This window comes from Impatiens glandulifera, chromosome 2 (genome assembly GCF_907164915.1).
Source record: "Impatiens glandulifera chromosome 2, dImpGla2.1, whole genome shotgun sequence".
Taxonomy (NCBI): domain Eukaryota; kingdom Viridiplantae; phylum Streptophyta; class Magnoliopsida; order Ericales; family Balsaminaceae; genus Impatiens; species Impatiens glandulifera.
In genome coordinates this window covers 39,119,221-39,139,092 of record NC_061863.1, presented here as the reverse complement: position 1 = coordinate 39,139,092, position 19,872 = coordinate 39,119,221, and the positions used below count along the sequence as shown (strand labels likewise).

General features: G+C 31.2%; 1 protein-coding gene across 1 annotated transcript; it reads left to right on the top strand.

The window, feature by feature from the left end:
• The first annotated feature begins 702 nt into the window (after positions 1 to 702).
• LOC124924650 (probable purine permease 4) lies at positions 703 to 13,280 on the top strand. Its single transcript, XM_047464661.1, has 6 exons — positions 703 to 1,478; positions 4,468 to 4,760; positions 10,984 to 11,043; positions 11,489 to 11,582; positions 12,145 to 12,253; positions 13,197 to 13,280. Exons 1-6 carry the CDS (start codon positions 742 to 744, stop codon positions 13,278 to 13,280), a joined length of 1,377 nt encoding a protein of 458 aa, XP_047320617.1. The 5' UTR covers positions 703 to 741.
• Positions 13,281 to 19,872: the final 6,592 nt, after the last annotated feature.

Sequence of the window (19,872 nt, the reverse complement as noted above, 5' to 3'; positions counted from 1 at the left end):
CATGAGCAACCGAAGTTAGTGAAGTGAAGCATCAAACATCATTTCATATCTTACTGAAGAATTCGATTGAACTAAGTAAAGTGTAAGATGGAGGGATGATTTAGAGAGTTTACATTTTTTATGACCAATGGAAAAAGAGGAATTAATTTTTCTAAGGGGCTTATAAATATAAATAGAGTGAGGTTAAATATAAATTGTTTTGAAAGTCATAGTTGAAAAGAAAAAATAATAAAAAAATTGACTCTTTTCCTTTTAAACCATAGTTTTTTTTTTTTTGGTTACTTTTATAGTGATAGATTGAGGACAAAAAAAAATTATTATGGTCTGGTCTAATTATTAAAATATTAATATCTAATTCTATAAAATTAAAATAAGAATAATATATTTTTTTTTATAATAATTTGAATGATCACATAATTAATTTTCATTTAGGTTAAGGATAATTCCTTAATTAATTAAATAGATATTATTATAAAGTAACTAAATTTATTGAACCCCAACCAGTCCTAGCTGTTAAATACATATAAACTATTCAATGCTGGATGAAAAGTCCCCACAATCATAATTACCCTCGATTGGTTCGTCCAATTACAAAAGCCCTTTTTCTCTTTTTCTTTCTCTTTCTACAACTGCATCACCATGAAATCTTCAGAGAGATTATCATCATCCTCCGAAGAGAGCAACAACGGCCATGACCAACTTCAATTAATTTGTAGTCATCGGGAAGAACTGCAATCCAGTATGAACGAGATCAGTTCTTCTGAAGAAAATCGGTTCAAAATGAATATTAACATGATATTGATTGGGATGAACTATGCATGCTTATTGGTTGGATCTGTATCAGCGAGTCTTGTCTCCAAATTCTACTTCATTCATAAGGGTTCAAGCCGTTGGGTCTCAACTTTAGTTCAATGCGCCGGATTCCCACTCCTCATCCCTTTCATTTACATCCCTCATTACCTCTTCCCTTCAATTTCACCCGGAAAACGTCCTTTTTCTCGATTGATCGCCAGACCGAGGATCCTAGGACTCTCTCTTTTTGTCGGTCTCCTCTTAGGAGTAAACAACTTGCTCTTCTCATGGGGAAATTCATACCTCCCACTTTCCACTTCCTCTCTACTCTTGTCATCACAACTGGCGTTCAACCTTATTCTCTCCATTATCCTCGTCAAACAAAAGGTTAACTTTCATAACCTAAACTGCGTCGTTTTGCTTTCCTTGGCCTCCGTCCTTCTCGCTCTATCCACGCACCACGATCGCCCTCAGGGATTGACCCACTCTGAATATTTGGTGGGGTTTTTCTGCACAATCGGGGCGGGTTTACTATTCTCACTCTATCTCCCTCTAATGGAGATAATATACAGAAATGTAGATTCTTATTCGATGGTGATGGAGATGCAGGTGCCGATGGAAGCTGCGGCGACTGCTCTAGCGGTGATGGGGATGGCGGTAGACAAGGGCGGGTTTAAGGAAATTAGGTGGACGTAGCCATATCATCTCTGTAAACAATCTTCTCGATAATAATTTCTCTCTTCTAGGTGGACGTAGCCAAGTTCTATTTTGGTGAATCATGTTAAATCTATGTTTGTTTATTGTTTACGTCATTCTCACGCGTTCCGTTATAACAAGAGCTGCTAATGTGGAGCATTCACCTAGATCTTCATTAGGGTCGTTGATTTTGGAGGATGTAGAGCATTAGATTAAAAGAACCTCGATCACTAAAGGTAACTAGCACGCTGATCGCCATATGGAGCTTTGGATCAATCCTAAGAGCCGTTGGATGAGCACTTCAATCACCATCTAAACTATTTGGGCTAAGCAACAAGAGCTGTTGGATGAAGACTACACGGATCGCAGAGCCATGCCCAGTTTAGATACTTTTTGAGAACTTGAGTTTCTGTTTGCTACATCAAATCCGACAAGAAATGAGGTAAAATGGTCGCAAGAAGCTCGTTATCTAAATGCCACAGCTCATTAATTTTGTCTCCAAAATTTCAGCTGCCGAATATGCCGTGGTCAAATTTATCGTGGAAAGGAAACGGTGAGGGTGTGGAGAACAACTAGAGCTTCCAAAAATATCTCCCCAAGGTTTCACAATTTTTCGATTCCTAAGCTTGTCTAATTTTCTTTTTTTTTGCGTCGCTAAGTTCGATGCTACCAGTAAGGTAGTGTATGTATCCATTAAGAAAGTGTCACATATACAAAGAAAAAAATAACAAATAAGGGAGGTGATACTTGACTTTTGTACATAGGTTGTTACTTAATGAGTGGGATACATGTAATGTCTATACTTGTAGCATCAAATTAACCCTTTGTGTTAGGCTTATGAGTGACTATAAGCCACTTACACCGATCCTTAGGTATGATAATCCACGAAGAACTCATTTTAAGTGTCAATTGATTAAGAAATAATACAGTAAAAAGAAAAGTAAAAATAATAAAATCACCTCTATTGTGCCACTTTAGGGAAAATATGATATTATTCCCCGATATATTTATTATATCTAAATCTTTATTGAGACTTTATCATTAAAAATGATAAAAATAATTTTATTTATTAATATCTTAAACCTTATTTTTTATTTCTCATCTCATTTTGAGTGAGACAACTAAGAATGACAATTTGAAACCGCCCCGTGAAAACCGAACCGAATTGCCCTGTTTGGGATGATTTTTCCCCGAAATCGAACAGGGATGGAACGGGGATGGTATTTGTGTCCCCCACCTCGACCCGCCCCGATTTCATCGCGATTTTGCCCCGAATACCATAAATATAATTAAATATATTAAATCACCAATATATTTATTTATTCACTATATTTTATAAGAGTAGTAATGTTATTTCTTTATAATAATATAAATTTTTAAATATTACAATATATATTATATTAAAAAAATCATTTATATAATTTTATTGTATAATTTTTATTTTATTTAAAAAAAATTATTAATGGTGTACCGTAGGATTCTCCGAAACCGAAAAAAACCGAACGGGGCGGGAATGGTATTAAAAAAATCTACGAAATTAAAACGGTACGGGGATGGTAAATGCATTTCCCGCCCCGAACCACTCATTGCCATCCCTAGAGACAACATCCTAAAAAATCGTTTTCTCATCTCATTTACGAGATTTGAGATGAGGGTAATTAAATGAATTTTAATAAAATCGACAACAAAAAACTAACTCTAGCGGGGTTTATCATTTTAGTTCTTCACAAGATTCGAGAGAAAAATAAGTTATGAACGTTGAAGTTATTTTGGATGTTATAATAAATAAAGATTTACATTCACTTTTCTACGTTTTGAAATATAATCGATTACACTCCTCCACTCCTTGCATGTTAGGGCCTAGAAGAACGACCAAGATTCTTTGCTTTGGAGTTCACAACGCTCACACTCCTCCACTCCTTACATGTTAGGGTCTAGAAGAACGACCAAGATTCTTTGCTTTGGAGTTCACAACGCTGGTGCATGGTATTCAATAGTCAAATGTAGACCAAATTAATCTACTTATTCTGAATCTTTGAAGAACGTTAATCTAGACGAAATTGATTTCTCAAATTTCGAATCTTTAAATATTGACCAAGGTTCTCTGTTTTGGAGTTCGCGACGCTGGTGCAGGGTTCACAACTGGCGGTCTTTTATGGAGAGAGTCGATGCCTCTCATGTTCATCCAAGCCATAATTTACCTAAGCATCATCGCAATGACACGTTTGGCACGGCCTAACTTATCCAAAGTGTGCTACCAGCCGACAGACAAGAACTTCTTCTTGATCAAAACAGGACTGAAGCTGGTCGCACTTTGGTCAATTGTGGCTGCTTGCTTATACGATTCCATTCTTCATTGTCCCCATCACAATCCACCCTTTAATGGGATGGGGGCTATACTTGTTGGGAAGTTTTGCGCTTGTTTGCATAGCGATAAACGCGTTTCTACTTCCGTGATGGGCAGTTTTGGAGCTGTGGATAAGTATTTTGGTGGCACTTTGTGTGATGGCTTATCCTTGGTATAATGAGGGTGTTGTGAGAGTTTTGTCTCTGTTTGGACTTTGGATACACATGTTGCTACACTTTGGGTTTCGTTTGTAAAGATTTTGTCTTGTCTACATGTTTCGCTGAAAAGGGAAGTGTTCTTGCCAAGGAAACGATAGGATTTTAAATAAAGTTTTTAAAAAAGTTTTAATATATAATAATAAAATAATACATTCCAGCTACTATCAATCTGATTTGAATGTTAGGAGCATATTATTTTCTTATCATCTTACATTGCAATTAAAAGTAAGCACCATTGAATCATCAGCCAAACCAAAACAAGACATCTAGCTCAATGCAGTTTCTGTGGAAGATCTATTGAAGGGAAGATGCTGATCAGGGATCCCATCTTCTGCACGTTTTTCTTCAAACCACTTCACCACTCTTTTTCGAGGCAGATTTGTCACATGTACAATGCTCACTATCATAATTAAGAAATGTGTTCGACATGGGTGCATGTGTATATTGGTGGACGATTGCAGGGAATGTGGTGATGTGGCAGGCTTGTTTTATGGGAACGGAGGGAATGGTGTTTTTAACGACGTCCTTGACGGGAGGAATATGTACGACGGCGCTCATGATGTTTAATGTTACGGCGGGGGTTTTGGTTTATGGGGATCCATTTAACGGCCTCAAAGCGGTATCAACAGTACTTTGTTGTTGGGGATTCTGTTCATATTTGTATGGGATGTATGTTAAGTTGAAAGAGGAGGAGAAGAAGAAGCTTAATCAAACTCTAATTACAACCATTCGAGATGGAGATCATTGATAGCATTTTAAATTATTGTATTAGATTTGTTAATGGATTCGATTCGAAGGAATCGAACTTTTTATGGGTTATTTTGAACTTAGTGGTAAAATGCATCCAGAAATTTTTCTTTATTATCTATTTTTTTCAAAAGAAAAAGAAAACAAATTAAGGATTTGCATGTTATACAAGTGTCTCTACATGCATTTAGACAATGACATTAGAGATATGCATGCTATACAAATGTATGTGATCTGTTCATTACCAATGACATTTGTTGTGCAATTACAATACCTCGAATTTGACGAGAGAAAATTTATGACCTCTCCCATGTAGTGTCCTTGTTTTTTAGGACCATTTCCCTATCTACTTATCCTCTATTCACTTTTCTCAAATAGACTTACATTTTCATTTATTTTCTTAAAATGCTCACATCCTCTAATTAAACTCATTAATTACATATTTTCTAATAATTAAATTATTTTAAATAAGTATTAATATATTTTATTTATATAATTAAATAAATAATACTTAAATAATTAAAATAAAATAAATTTAAATGTTATATATTAAAATGAAATATACATTATATAAATATTAAAATTACACACATATTTAATATTTACTTAATTTTATAATTATAATTTATAGGATTAAAATTTGACATATTAAATTAAATATTTAAATAAATATACAATAAAATAAAGTTATATAAATAAAATTAAACTATATAGATAAAATAAAATTTTATTTTAATGTTTACCTGAGATATTTTATTTTAGTTTATAATATTTATTTGAATTATGTAATTTAAAGTACAAATAAGATATATAAAGGTAAAATAAAGTTTTATTTGATTTTATCTTTTTTATGTAATATATTTTATTTTAATTTATAATATTTATTTAAATAATTTATTTAATATGTTTAATTTTAATTATACAAATTATATTTATAAAATTAAATAAAGATAAAATATATTAATATTTTTATAATGTATTTTGTTAATATATAATATGTGAGTATGGTAAGAAAGTGAATGAAATTGTAAGTATATGAGAGAAAAAGTTGATGAAAGGTTTTAGATAGGAAAATTTATATTTTTTACTGTAACTTGACTTTCATATACCTTAATTTTAATAAGAAATCAGTATTTTATTTCTGATACCTAATAAATTAAACTTATTATAGCGAAGTAAAATAGAATAATTAGGGAGGGTATATATTAAATAATATTATATTATAATTATATTTAAATTTAATTTAATTTTTAAAAACTATGTTTTTAAAATTAAATTGACATTAAATCTATTTGAAAAAGAAAACAAAATATGTTAATTTTATATAAACAAAATAAATACTTTGAAAGAATATAAATTTACTAAAATTGGTTTATTTTTAATTAGTAAGAATCTCATAATGCGATAATCTAAATTTTAAAATTGAATTAAAGTATAAATATTTATAATTTCATTAGTCATTATTTATTTACTTATAAATATTATAAATATTTTTAATTTATAAATGTTATTTTGGTATTTCGGTATATATCGATATACCAAAATTTTGGAAATCTCCTACATTTACCATAATAATAATTTTGATATAGATACCATACCTTACATTTTTCAGTATATCGAAAATCGGTATTTTCAATATTTTGCGATAATAATTTTTTCACCTTAACCCTCCCTTTTAAATATAAAAATCTTATAGATAATTTATCTTAAATTGTAAAATTACTTTTCTTTACAAGATTTTATAAAAACATTTGAATGTATTAACTTGAAATAATATGTGTTTGTACGCCATAAAATTTGTTGGTACATTTTTTAGAATCATCGCCTAAATTGTTCTTTAAAGAACTATGATTATGATTGTTTTTTTTTTTAAAAAATTCTTTGGAGTTTAATGCTTAGTTACACGTGTTAAAAGTTATCAGCATTATCTCACACATATTTGTATATAAAAACGGTCTCTACTATGCAACTATTGGTGTTTTATTTAAGAAATTACAATTTTACGTTTAAAATAATAATTTAAAACATAAGCATACTTCTATGGTTCAACACCTAAGGGACCATGCCTTATTTGATCATATTCATACAACTAGATCAGTCATATTTCATAACAATAATATGTATAGTGAAATTTATATATCTAGGGAGATAGAGGGTAAAAATGTGGCTAAATCTGAAACTTTTCCAAAATTTAATGTTATCACATATGATAAAGAAAAATCTAAGAATCGTGTAAAAATTTACCTTGTATTTTTTAGAGTTATAAAATTTAAGTTATAGACTCATAATATATATGAAAATATATAAAATATACCAAACAATTATAAAAATAAAAATAAATTCTTAAACTTTTACAAAAAAATATTTTAAATTGTTTCCTATTTTTATATATTTAAAAAAAATTATCTACACATCTAAAACAAAATCGATTAAAAATATTATAACAAAAAACAAACATAAGCTAGAAATTGGTTAGGGTTTAGTCGAGATATGTGTCCAAGGAGGTTCGGACGAGATGGTAGAGGAGGGAAGCTTGTAGGCTGTTCAAACGGCTCGGTTCAGACTAGGCCTCGAATTAAAATAAAAAAGAGGAAAGGAGGTCATAGAGTCAAATCCCCGAGTCTCCATTTATTTTATTTTGCTTTGGATTTCTTTTATCAACGCATGAGGAGCTCCACATTTCTTTGGTTGGTCGCCTAGACATTTGACTGCATTTATCGGTCGCCTTCATCATTTCCTCGGTTGGATTTTGAAGAGTAGTAGGAAACCCGCTCCTTCTTCATAAGGTATTGAACTCGCAACAAGCCTAAAAACTCAATTTCATAGGAAGACCCCACAACCATCAACCTACTTGACATAGACACAACTATCGAAATTGCTACTCATGAAATCGTTACAAACCATGAACTCATCAAAGTGCAAATACCATTATCTTGGGGATTTTTCAAACCATAAAGTGAGCGTTTAAGGAGACATACATTGTCTTCATTAACGGGTTTGACAAACTCCTCGTGTTGTGGCATGAAGTTCTTCTCCTCCAAGTTCACATGAAGAAATTTCGTCCTCACGTCCATTTGATTGAGCTTCAAGCTAAACCGATTCACTAGAGCAAGCAACACACGAATGGACGCGTGCTTCACTACCGGGGAGTAGATTTCGTTAATATCGACCCCTTTGCATTGTGTAAAGCCCTTAGTTACCAATCTCTCATTAAACATTGCCTTGTTACTACTCTCTACATTTTCTTTGCACTTGAACATCCACTTTGAACCAACCACCTGCTGATTCTTGAGTTTGTCCACCAATTCTCACGTCTCATTTTTATGAAGCAATGACATCTCCTCCGTCATAACACGCTTCCTTTCGCTTTTCTCCTTGCTCTCCATCACTTTTGTAAACGATCTCAGCTCTGAATCTTGTACCTCATTTACTACAATTAATGTAAAGGCCGCTAAATAGGAGTAGTCAAATATCTCAAGAGTCCGGGTTGTCCTACGGTCTCTATCTCGCGCTAATTGGTAGGAGTGAAGGTTCTCTTTCGGATCTGTACCATCCTCCTCTACCTGAACGTCTGTTTCATCCTCTTCACTAGCCACCCATGTGTCTACTAATTCTTTAGTAATCCCTTCTATGAACTGTACCTTAAATTCGGTCCTCTCTTTAGCAACTTCGCCAAATTTGACTGAATGTGATGCTCTCTAATAGGACTCAGTTTCTTTAAAGACCACGTCACGGCTAATGATGCACTTGGTCGTCTCCTCGTCATTGTAAAAGAGTTTCCAACCCATTAAATCAAATGAACATACACTTATTCGCTCTAGGATCAAGCTTTCTATCCCATTAAATCATGTAAGCCACACACCCAAATACCTTCAGGTTGTTGTGTTTTGGAGGAGTGTTATTCCAAACTTTTTCTGGTGTCTTTCATTCCAATGTTGTACATGGAAAACGATTGATAAAATAAACTGTAGTGTTAACCGCCACACCCTAAACTGCTTCGGTAAACTGGCCTCAAACAACATACATCGGACACGCTCAAGTAGCATTTTGTTCATTCACTCTGCCAAACCATTCTGTTGTAGTGTTTATCTAACGGTTGTATGACGAACCATCCCTTCTTCCTTGATAAACTGATTGAACACCTCTCCTAGGTACTCCAAACTGTTATCTGTTTAGTGCTTTTTAACCTTCTTTCAAGTCTCAGTCTCTACCATCTTCTTCCACTCCTTGAACATAACAAATGTCTAATCCTTGTGCCTAAAGATGTATACCCAAACCTTGCGTGAACAATCATCAATGAAGGTGATAAACTACCGACCTCCACCTAGAGTTGTAGTCCTCATCGCCCCCCCCCCCAAGTCTGAGCGAACATAATTGAACGTCTCCCGAGTCACCTCAACCGATCACCTAAACTTCACCCTCGTAGCTTTACCGTATATGCAGTTCTCGCAAAACTCCGAATCATCTAGTTTCTCCGTGTCAAAATAACAACTCTTACTTAACTCTTTCAATCCCATCTCACTCATGTATCATAATCTCTTATGACATAGACTCGTGGGCAATACATCTCGAGATTCTACCACTGCTTCTATATCACCAACCAAAGTGCTACCTTAAATGGCATACAAACTCTTCTCTCGCATGCCTCTCAATACCACTAACGACCAATTTATGACCCTTAATATGTTCTTCTCACCCTTTCATGCAAAACCAAGCTGGTTTAGTGATCTGAGAGATATTAATTTCTCTGAAGTTCTGCGACGTGTCGCACATGTGTCAATACCCTTTCGATTCCATCATGCGTTTTCAAATGCACTATTTTGATCCCCATCACCTTACAAGACTTGTTGTTATCTAACAAACCATCACCAACCAAAGTCTTCACATAGGTCTCGAACCAACTCTCGTTAGGTGTCATATGGAACAAACACCCGAAATCCATAATCCAACATTTGTCGGACTTATTAGTGAAGACAACGAGAATGTCTGTACTTTCATATCCATTCTCTACCTCTTGAACAACCTTTGCTTCCTTAAATTCCCATCTTTGTCACAATTGTAGTAATTAGTAGATTTCTTTTCGAGAGAATTCGAACACCTCTTCTTCTTTCTTTTATTTCCTCTCCTCTCGGTTCTCCCTCGAACTAGGAGTCCCTCTCCACTTACATTACTCTCTTCATTTTCTTAGAGATGACCCTAAGCCTCTATTAGGTTTAAACAAGGTTGAGATAAAAAAAAATCATGAACACGTCCCGATCACAATAAAGAACACAAAAGTGAAGTAAAAAAATTCACATTTTGCTTTTTGGGGATATAGAATGTGGATCCTTGTATAAAAAATGACTCCACGAGTGTTAGAAAATTTACATTGAGAATTTTAAAATATTTGAGCCCCGTTTATGAAACAGTAAAAGTCTGATTTTTTTCAAAAGCGTGTTTTGAAAAATCTTGAATTTTTTATACATGTCAAACATAATTTTAAGAGCACGCACTCGAATTTTGAATTTTTAGAATTCTAAAATTCTAAATATGAAACTACAAAAAGTGTGTTACAAATATGCTTTTAGATCTGTTGTAAACACTTCATATTTTTTTGACTTGTAAAATTCGAGATATTAATTTCAAAGATAAGTCGTTTTTAAACCGGTTCTAAAAATTGTGGAAAAATAATATTATTTTGGGAAATAATACTTTTGACAATCCTGCATCTCTTAAAAATTTTCTAACATGATTTAGAAGCTTCAATCCAAAGAAGGTTATATGGTGTGAAATAATAAAACCTGTAAAAGAAATTTTGAAATTAAAATTTTTAGGCCAAATTTGAACCTTAATGAAGTTCAAGGGTTGATTTAGATGTGAAAGAATAGTCTAGGGGATTAAATTTGAATTATTTAAAATATTTAAAAATTGAAAGTTAAGGGTCATAATTGGACGTTTTTAGAGTCTTGAGGTCATTTTGGACATAGGTAGAAAATCTAGGGCTTGAATAATTAGGAACTAATTAAATTAATTTGAATTAGAATATTGAAGTGAAATTTGAAAGTATAGAAGGTGGAGGGAAGATTTGAACATGTTATGGAAGTTTAGGGACCTAGAAAAAATGGGAAACAAAAAATGGTGTAGTCACTCAATTTTTATACCCCGAAATTAATATAATATGGTAATCATACTTGATTATTGGACTAGAGGAGCAAAAATCAAAATTACATTTCGGAATTGGCTTAGAGCGACCCTCGAAAAGCGGTCCCAATGCCAATTTCCAAAAATACTTGAGTTTCATATGTTTTCATACATTTAGAATGACCTACATGAAAATTCATGAACTTTAAGTATAATATTGTTGTTGGACAAAATGTACAAACAATCAGTTCGAGTCTTGTTTGTGTATCCAAACATCATTTTTCATAAAAAGTTGGAATTTGAAAACCCTGAAACATTCAGATTAACTGGTAAGGAAAATTATGAATTTTAAGTATAATATTGATGTTTTAAATTTTGTGTAGAGGGCCTTCAAAATGGGTAAAAAGGACAAAAATCGAGTTAAACCAAATGAGTCAAGGATAAGTCAATAGAAGTCAACGGGTTAGACCGCACGCCTAAATGAATTTCTAATACCAGATATGAGTTATTTGAAAAATGCCCAAACATGTGTGTTTGGGGTTATGAATTTTCTAAAGAAATTCTGAAGGGATCGTCAACTTGGAAAATTCACCTAGGCCGCTATACTCGATGGAATTAATTGTATTTGAAGTATTTGGAAATCTTGAAGAGTCTTCTACAAGGTTCATTTATATTCAAAATTGTTTCAAAGTTCTTAATCCCTTGAAATCGGCGGTACAAGACAATGCGACCAAGAAGAGATCAAACTAGACATGTCTACGGTGTATAATTTATAACTAAAGCTAATTTTGATTGTGACCCCCAGTAGACGTCTAAGGTGGTCAATGTAGCCCGATAACTCAATGCAAGTTCACCCACTTCAATCTTGGAGCGAATTGAAGCATAATGTGACTTTATAAATTCACATACTTTATTGGCTCTACCATTTGGAGAAAATGAGATATGTTGGAAAGACCATTGAGTTAGATTTCTTTTTATACCATGTAGAACTCATGGTTTGACATACAGCCCACGCCAGGTCGCCCATAAGTCATGTTATTCACTACAAGACCACCGACGTTCCGTTAAGGATTGTATAGACTTACGACCAGTCTTGAATACTTCGTCCAATGTGAATGTTGTATCCAACAATCTCACCTTTTCAATGCATCCCGGATCAACCTCAATAGTGATCTGAGTCAAAAGTTATAGATATTTGAAGTTTTAGTTGATCCATGTTGGCAGAAAACCAAAATCAGAAAAATCACAACTTACCAAAAGGATAATTCGATCTACATTTGACCATTTGGCTCAAATAAAGGCTCAGGGTGTAGTTCAACTAGTTCCTACAAGAGTAAATTCAGCCAAAACTCATTTGAGTAAGAAAATAGGTTGGTTCACTCACTAACTGAGTTATATGTTTTACTAAAATCATAATTCTTAAGTTAACCTTGTCTAGGGTATATAAGAAGAATTCCTATTTAATTGAGGCATGATTAATCAATTTTCTAGGTTTTACATCTATATTAGAGAGATAAGGCTTGGAGAAAAAATAACCAACTCAAGAACAAGTTAAAGTGATTCTGGAGAGGTTCTAGCTTCCCCGACATGATCAATTCTGGCTTCTATTCTTCCATTTCTTCGGTCTGGTTTAGGTAAGCTTTTACTCTAGCAATGTTGTAGTTCTTTAAAGGCGTTGGTTCTATACACCGACGTCGACGTTGAGTTGAACTCATACTATTTGATTAATTAATTTTTGATTAATTAGTTGATGAATTGTTTGAATGATGATGAATGCTTGGTTAATCTAGATGCTAAAATCCTAGGTTAGATTGAGTCTTAGTTAGGAAGATGCTAGGTCTTGGCTAGCCTCGTTTCTAAAAATTCTCATCGCTGTAATCTTCAAGTTTTGGTCTCTAGAGGAATAACTGACGATCAGTTCTTCAATGAAGTTCCAGACCCCTCCTCAACTTAGTGAAGGTGTAATCAAAGTTATGGAAGGCGTGGAAGACTCATGTGCCATTCGTAGAGCCAACATGTTAATGAAGAAGAAATTGTAGACGGTAACCGGCATCTTATTTTCATATCAGTAGAGAAATTCATTTTTAATTCCTCTGTTTCTTATTTCTATTATTCTAAACGTTTCCTTAGGATGTTCATTAGGTCTTTGAGCCTCTATCGTTGAACTCACATCCTTTGAAGTAGTGGTGAGCCAGATCGAAGCTCTATCGGATGTCGAAAGTTTGGATCGGGAAAGAAAAAGTATGTCTCTGTTTTTCGATGCCGAATTTCTGTAGCTTCTGGACAAGCAACAAGGAGACGAGGAGGAGTTGACTGTTAGGCAACCTCTTATGTCTAGCTTTCTATCGGAGATTCTCTAAGAGTTTATGGCATTGGGAACCGGCGAGTAAGATGCATGGTGTGAGGAAGAGGATGAAATGTTTCCCTCCTAGGAATTTCCGAATTCCTGAAGTTTCGAGGTGCATTCAAGTATGCCCTTAGACTTCTTCAATGTTAATATTTGCCTAGAAACTTTAATTCATAATTAATTAATTAATTTTGAATTAAATAGGCCCTCAAACTAATTGCATTGTACAATTTAGATCCTGAACTTCCAAATTTGAGTTATTTTTTAATAAATCCAAATCAATTTGATCCCTATATTATTACTTGCGACCATTTCGACACCCAAATTTGAAGAATATTAGTTATTTTTAAACACATTAGGGTTTATAAATAAACGCATAACAAGTCATTGTTGAAATATTTTTATGGAAATGTCCCTAAAATATTTAAAATGTATTTTTTAATTTTTGTAATTTAAAAAAAAAATGATTTTGAGTCACAAAATTTATAAACATGATTTTGGATTTTTAAAGTGGAATAAAATAGGCGTTAGGGCTAGAGTGTAAAGGCTTGGGTCCGATTTTATCTGCCGAGATCCGGAGACCCTCTGTCAAGGCTCGAGAGCTCTTAGTCTGAGTATTAGAGTTTCTTAGTCTGGATATTAAGGATCTAGATCCTTGGTTGGAATTATAGGCCTAGGTGTAAAATCCTATCGGTCCTAGGTTATTGTTTGATCGATTGGTAGTAGAGGGGTAGGGGAGTATTTATAGGGTGGAAAGGTCGGTTGTAGAAGGCCAATTCGACTTGATTTTGATCGTCGGCGTTCTTATCCCTAAAATCTTATCCAGCAGTTGATAGCCTTATCTCGGGGAAGATAAGGCTTCTAGATAAGGGGGAAACGTAGGCGCTGACGAGGGGATCACGTGGGCGAAAAAATCAATGGATTTGATCGCATGTAGCCAAAGTTAGAGCTTCTGAAAGGTTTGACGCCAACGATGATCGCCCGGCGACCCTGCATCTCAACGAAGAAGATGAACAAAACAACGTCGTTTTGAGTAACGGAACGCTGAGTTCCGTCTGGTTCCGTTAGCGGTCAGCCTGGTTGACTAACGGGGTTAGTCTGTCCCGTTAGTTGATCTGGTGCAGGCGCGCACACGTGGTTCCGCTACAGCTGGATTTCTGGCGCGCTCTGGTATGTCGGATGAGATCTGGGCGCTCATCTGATGGTGTCCAGGATCCTGCTGCAAAGTTTAAACATAAAATCAACCACACAGGATTATACAATTTTATATTTTATTTAAAAGGTTATTAAAATTCGAATTTAATTCCTTTTAAATCCATTTTTTCGTCAAAAAATTCACAAAATTTATTTCAGAATCATAATAACAATTATGATCATATTTTATTTTTTTCGGAATTTTTGGGAATTTTGGAGTATTTTATTTAATTGATTTAAGTCATGAATTAAACATAAATCATGAATAAATCCTAATTAATATTTTTAACCCCTTCCTTGGTATAATTTGGGCAAAATATATACAAATATTTTATCCTCAAATTATTTTTGGAATTTTGGAAAATTTCCTTAATCAAGGTTTAATTATGACAATAATTAATCCTTAATTAGGTTTTAATTCCTTCCTTCAAGTTATGTTGAATATAAAAATTCAAAATATTATTTCAATATTATTAAACATAATAATATTATTTTGCAAATAGGGTAAGTTAAATTGTCATGCTTACAGACGTCTAACTATACTTCCCTTTAGACCACGTCTAAAAGAGTTAGACGGCGTCTAACCGAGCTTCCCTTTAAACCACATCTAAAGAAGTTAGATCACGTCTAACTACGCTTCCCTTTAGACCACGTCTAAGGGAGTTAGACGTCTATAAGCGCCTGCTTCAGACGACGTCTAAAGAGGTTACACATTGTCTACCGACCAGAACGTCTGCTTACGTTTCCTTGAGATGTACCTACACAAAGACAGTTTCATAGTTTAGTCTTTCGTAACATTAAATTAAGCTCTTCAGCTTTGCTTGTGCAAAACTAAATTTTATTTTAATTAATCTGCACATCATCAAAATAATGTCAGCTCATAATTAGAATAATGTTGATTTTAAATAAACTTATTTCCTAAGTTTATTTTTTATTGACTCAACAAAATGGTTCATATAAAATGATTATTTATTTGAGAAATGATAAGGTGAGTGAATTTAGAAAATGGAATGTAAAGAAAATGATGTGACGCAATCTAATTGTCTGAAAAATTAAAAATATTCTCTCTCTTATATACCTCCCCATACGTTTTACTTTTTCCAGCCAATGAGATGAGGACACATCATTTTCTTCTCTAATTTCTTCACTTCTTTATTTATTTAATCACAATAATAAAAACATGATAAATAATTAAAGAAAGACAAACTAAATCATAAAAACTAACTGAGTGTGAAAATTTCTCCAAAAACAAATAATGTCCCGAGTCGAATTTATCAAAAGACTTTAGAAAATCACAATTAATGATCTTTATTGAATGTTCTACCATTCTCTTCAACTAATGATCACAAAAATAAGATGAGAGAAATATATCTTAGAACATTTAATCTACAATCATTATACTCTATATCGATAAATTGAAATAAACTTAAGTTGCGAAACATATATGAATCTTAAATAAATAACAGTTCATTAAATCATTCTTCATTGCTTTTTGGATCTTCTCTCAATCTTGAATCTCCTAATTCTATATCTGGACATAGATCGGAATGTCTAATGTGGTGGGGTTTAAGTCTTCCAACCCTTTATGGATAACTATTGGGTGTTCTTGAGAGATGAACAAACATCTACCTTTTTTCTGATGAGTTTAACATAATGGATATGTTATCTATATGAGTTGGGAGCGTAGCCAAAATATATTCATTTACTATTCGGCACATCAACAAAATAGTAAATAATTTTTATGTTTCTATACAAATATATCCCCATATTTATTATAGATATCTAAATAAGACCATAAAAATTATAACTTTAATAGATTGTATTAATTGATTTTTAATCTTTATACGACAACAAATAATACATAATTACTAAATAATATATGTAACTAAATGTTGAAAATACTTTCAAACAATAAAATCCAATGTAATCCACAGTGGTAAGCTCCCACACTAACTCACAAGAGTTCTCACACAAAATTCAAACAATAATTTTCAAATAATTTTATTTTTTATAACAATTATTTAAGTAAAATGATTTATAAATATATTATACTATTTTAAATAAATAAAATTAGATATATTTTATTCTTTAAATTGATAATTAAAATAGTTAATTGATTATTATTTTATTTTACAATGAGTTAATTTAGATTAAAACCAATATGAATCATGAAAAAATATCCAAAATTGAAGGTTCAATTATTCTTGCACTGGAAGTTATTCCAGAAGACTCGAATGAAGTCCCTAAATCCCAAATGAAAGTGGACAAAATTAGAAAGTATTAGGGTTTAGCTCTGAAGTTGAATTTATATATAATTTAAATTAAATTTCTTAGATAATAATCTAAACACATTATCCATCTTAATAAATATATATATATATATATATATATATTTCAAAAAATAAAAATATATTTGAAATCTCAAAAGCACTGATTTACCCAGCAAAACAAACATGGTAGAAAATCACATATTAATCAAGTAATCTTTACTATTTAAAAAAACCATTTTATCACTTTACCAACTTTATTATTAAATTACATATTTCAACAACTAAATTATTAAATTTTAATTAATTTTAAATTTAAAATAAATATATATTTTTATAATTATACCAATTAAAACTAAAATAAGCTCTATTTAAATTTTGTTTTTATCAAATAAGGTTTATTAAGCCAAATCCAAAAACAAAGACCCAAAGAATAAAATTTGCTCTGAATTGTTGCCTTGTTCATGTGTCTTTACTCTTTAATTATGATGTCTGCAACGCGTTTGCCTCCTTTGCTTTGATGGCGAAAGCCATCCAAAATGAAGAAGCTGAGATGGAGAATTTTGGGAGCTGTAATTGAATATTTTGTTGTTAATTTTTTAATAAATTTATTTGTTTTTATATAATATTTTCTTTAATTTTCTTAATGATTTAAGTAAATATGTCATTCTTTTATTTATTGTATTTTACTTTATAATTATAAGTTAATCTGTTATATTTAATTTCTATATCATTGGTAAAAAGCTGTATAAAAATTAAGAAAAAATTATAATATTAATAATGATAAAATAAAATAATATTCAGATTCAACTTAAAAAACATTAAAAGAATTATTCGAATTATAAAAATATAGAATGAACATTTAATTGTGAAAAAAAACACGTTCCAATTCTATCAATTTTTTTTTATTCTGCGAGATAAAATATTAATTTTTAATTAATTTGAAAGACAAATGAATTAAAAACATCTTAATATATATATAATGGAAAAAATGTATTTTTGGAAAATTTGTGTTTATTATCTTTGTTTGATGAATGAGTTATTGAGATAAAATTTAGTTTTTATCCTAAAACTCAATTATCACATAATCAATCTAATTAATTTATTTTTTTTTAAAATATTAAAATTATTCATTACTTTTTTTTTAATATAAATTAATTACTATATAAAAATGTATAGATAAAAGGTAATTTGATCAAAAATAAATAAAACCCATTTTTAATCAAATAAGAATTTTTTAGAAAAAAACCCAAACAAAATTCAAAAAACCACCTCCTCAAACAAGCTAGGACTAATATTGTATTTAAATAAAAGAATCTCAATTTGAAAAAATTAAAAACAAATTAAAAAAGTAGTGTTATGTGCTAATGAATGCTCTTTTGCGTTAAGGAATCCCATTGTAAAAGAAGATATAATGCATTAAGAATCCCATTGTACACGGCAATCGGTAGCAAAAGATTCAGATTGAATTTTGGGAGCTATATTGACTTTTTTGTTGTTAAATTTTTAATAAATTTATATTTTTGTTATATTAAGATATCTTAAGTAATTTTCTTAATGATTTAAGTTAATGACATTCTTTTATGTATTGTATTTTACTTTATAACTATAAGTTAATATGTTATATTTAATTTTAATATCATTAGTAAAAAGTCGTATAAAAATTAAGAAAAATATTATAATATTAATAATGGTACAATAAAATAATATTCGGTTAGATTATTATTCAACTTAAAAAAAAATTGAAAGAATTATTCGAATTATAAAATGGAACGACAAATTTGATTGTGAAAAAAAAGACGTTCCAATCCTACCCCTTTTTTTTTTTGAGATATAAAATATTAAGTTTTAATTAATTTGAAAGACAAATGAATTAAAAACATCTTAATTAATATAGAGAAAGGAGTGATATGAGAAAGAATTTAATAGAATCAATGACGTGTCACTACATCAAATTGTAAAATAAATGTTGAAGAGAAAATTTATTAATTTTTCAATAGATACTTTCAACTTCTCTTTCTCAATCATTTCTTTTATATATATATATATATATATAATCATGCACAAATAGACACAACCTAGCAAGAAAGTGGAATGGAAAAAATTTGGAAAATGTGTGTTTATTGTATAAGCTTTATTGACCAGATCAATTTGTATACCAATAAATCTAATCTAGACTAATACTGTATTTATATAAAAGAATCTCAATTAGAAAAATTAAAAAATGAATTATTAAATTAGTGTGATATGATATTGGATGTTCTTGTGCCTTAAGGAATTCCATTGTAGAAGAAGATATAATGTGTTTTTTTTACCCAAGTATGTTAAATATTCTAGTAGCTCAAGTTTAGTGTTTGTTATAAGCACGATGTAATGATCTTTTCATCAATATGGGCATGAATGGATCGGATTGTACTAACACAGTAAAAATATTTGTTATATACATGTATTTCAATGTTTAAAACATAATATATAATAGTCCACAATAAAAATTGTATTGAGCCAACCAAAAAATAAATTAGTATATACCAAACATAAACATGTTAATTTTTTAAAGTTAAATAATAGTCCAATAATTAATTGTAAATACATTGTCACTCAATTAAGGGATTCAAGCTGGATATAAAATTAGGGGATTAATTCTTTTAAGTCACTCAATTTACTTAATGAAAATCCGAAAAAAAATTTTTACTCAATTTTATGGATCCAAATATTGTTGGTGTCAAAAAAGATTACTTGAACAATAAGACAAGCAAAGAACCTTGAGTCCATTTTCATATATGAAAAGGATTGTGACAATTGTGGGTTATTTAGCTATTCATTTCAAGGAACTTTCTCATTGTACTTTCTTATTGTACTTTCTTAATAAAGAAATTTTTTATTGACTACAGAATAAATGTCACTAGGATATGTTTTCAAATGATCACTTATATACTTTAATACCCAAATTCTCTCTTAGGGTCAAAGATTTAATAGTCCCACTTAAGTTTAGAAAAGTATTAATGTTTAGCAAAACTTATATAACATTTTTATAAAATATCTGTCTTTTCTTATGTAATTCAGCATCCTCTACAATCTTCAAGTCTTCGGTTTCATTCATTTTCAATTTCATGTGTAGATCGAAGAGAAGCACAGACGCGTTAC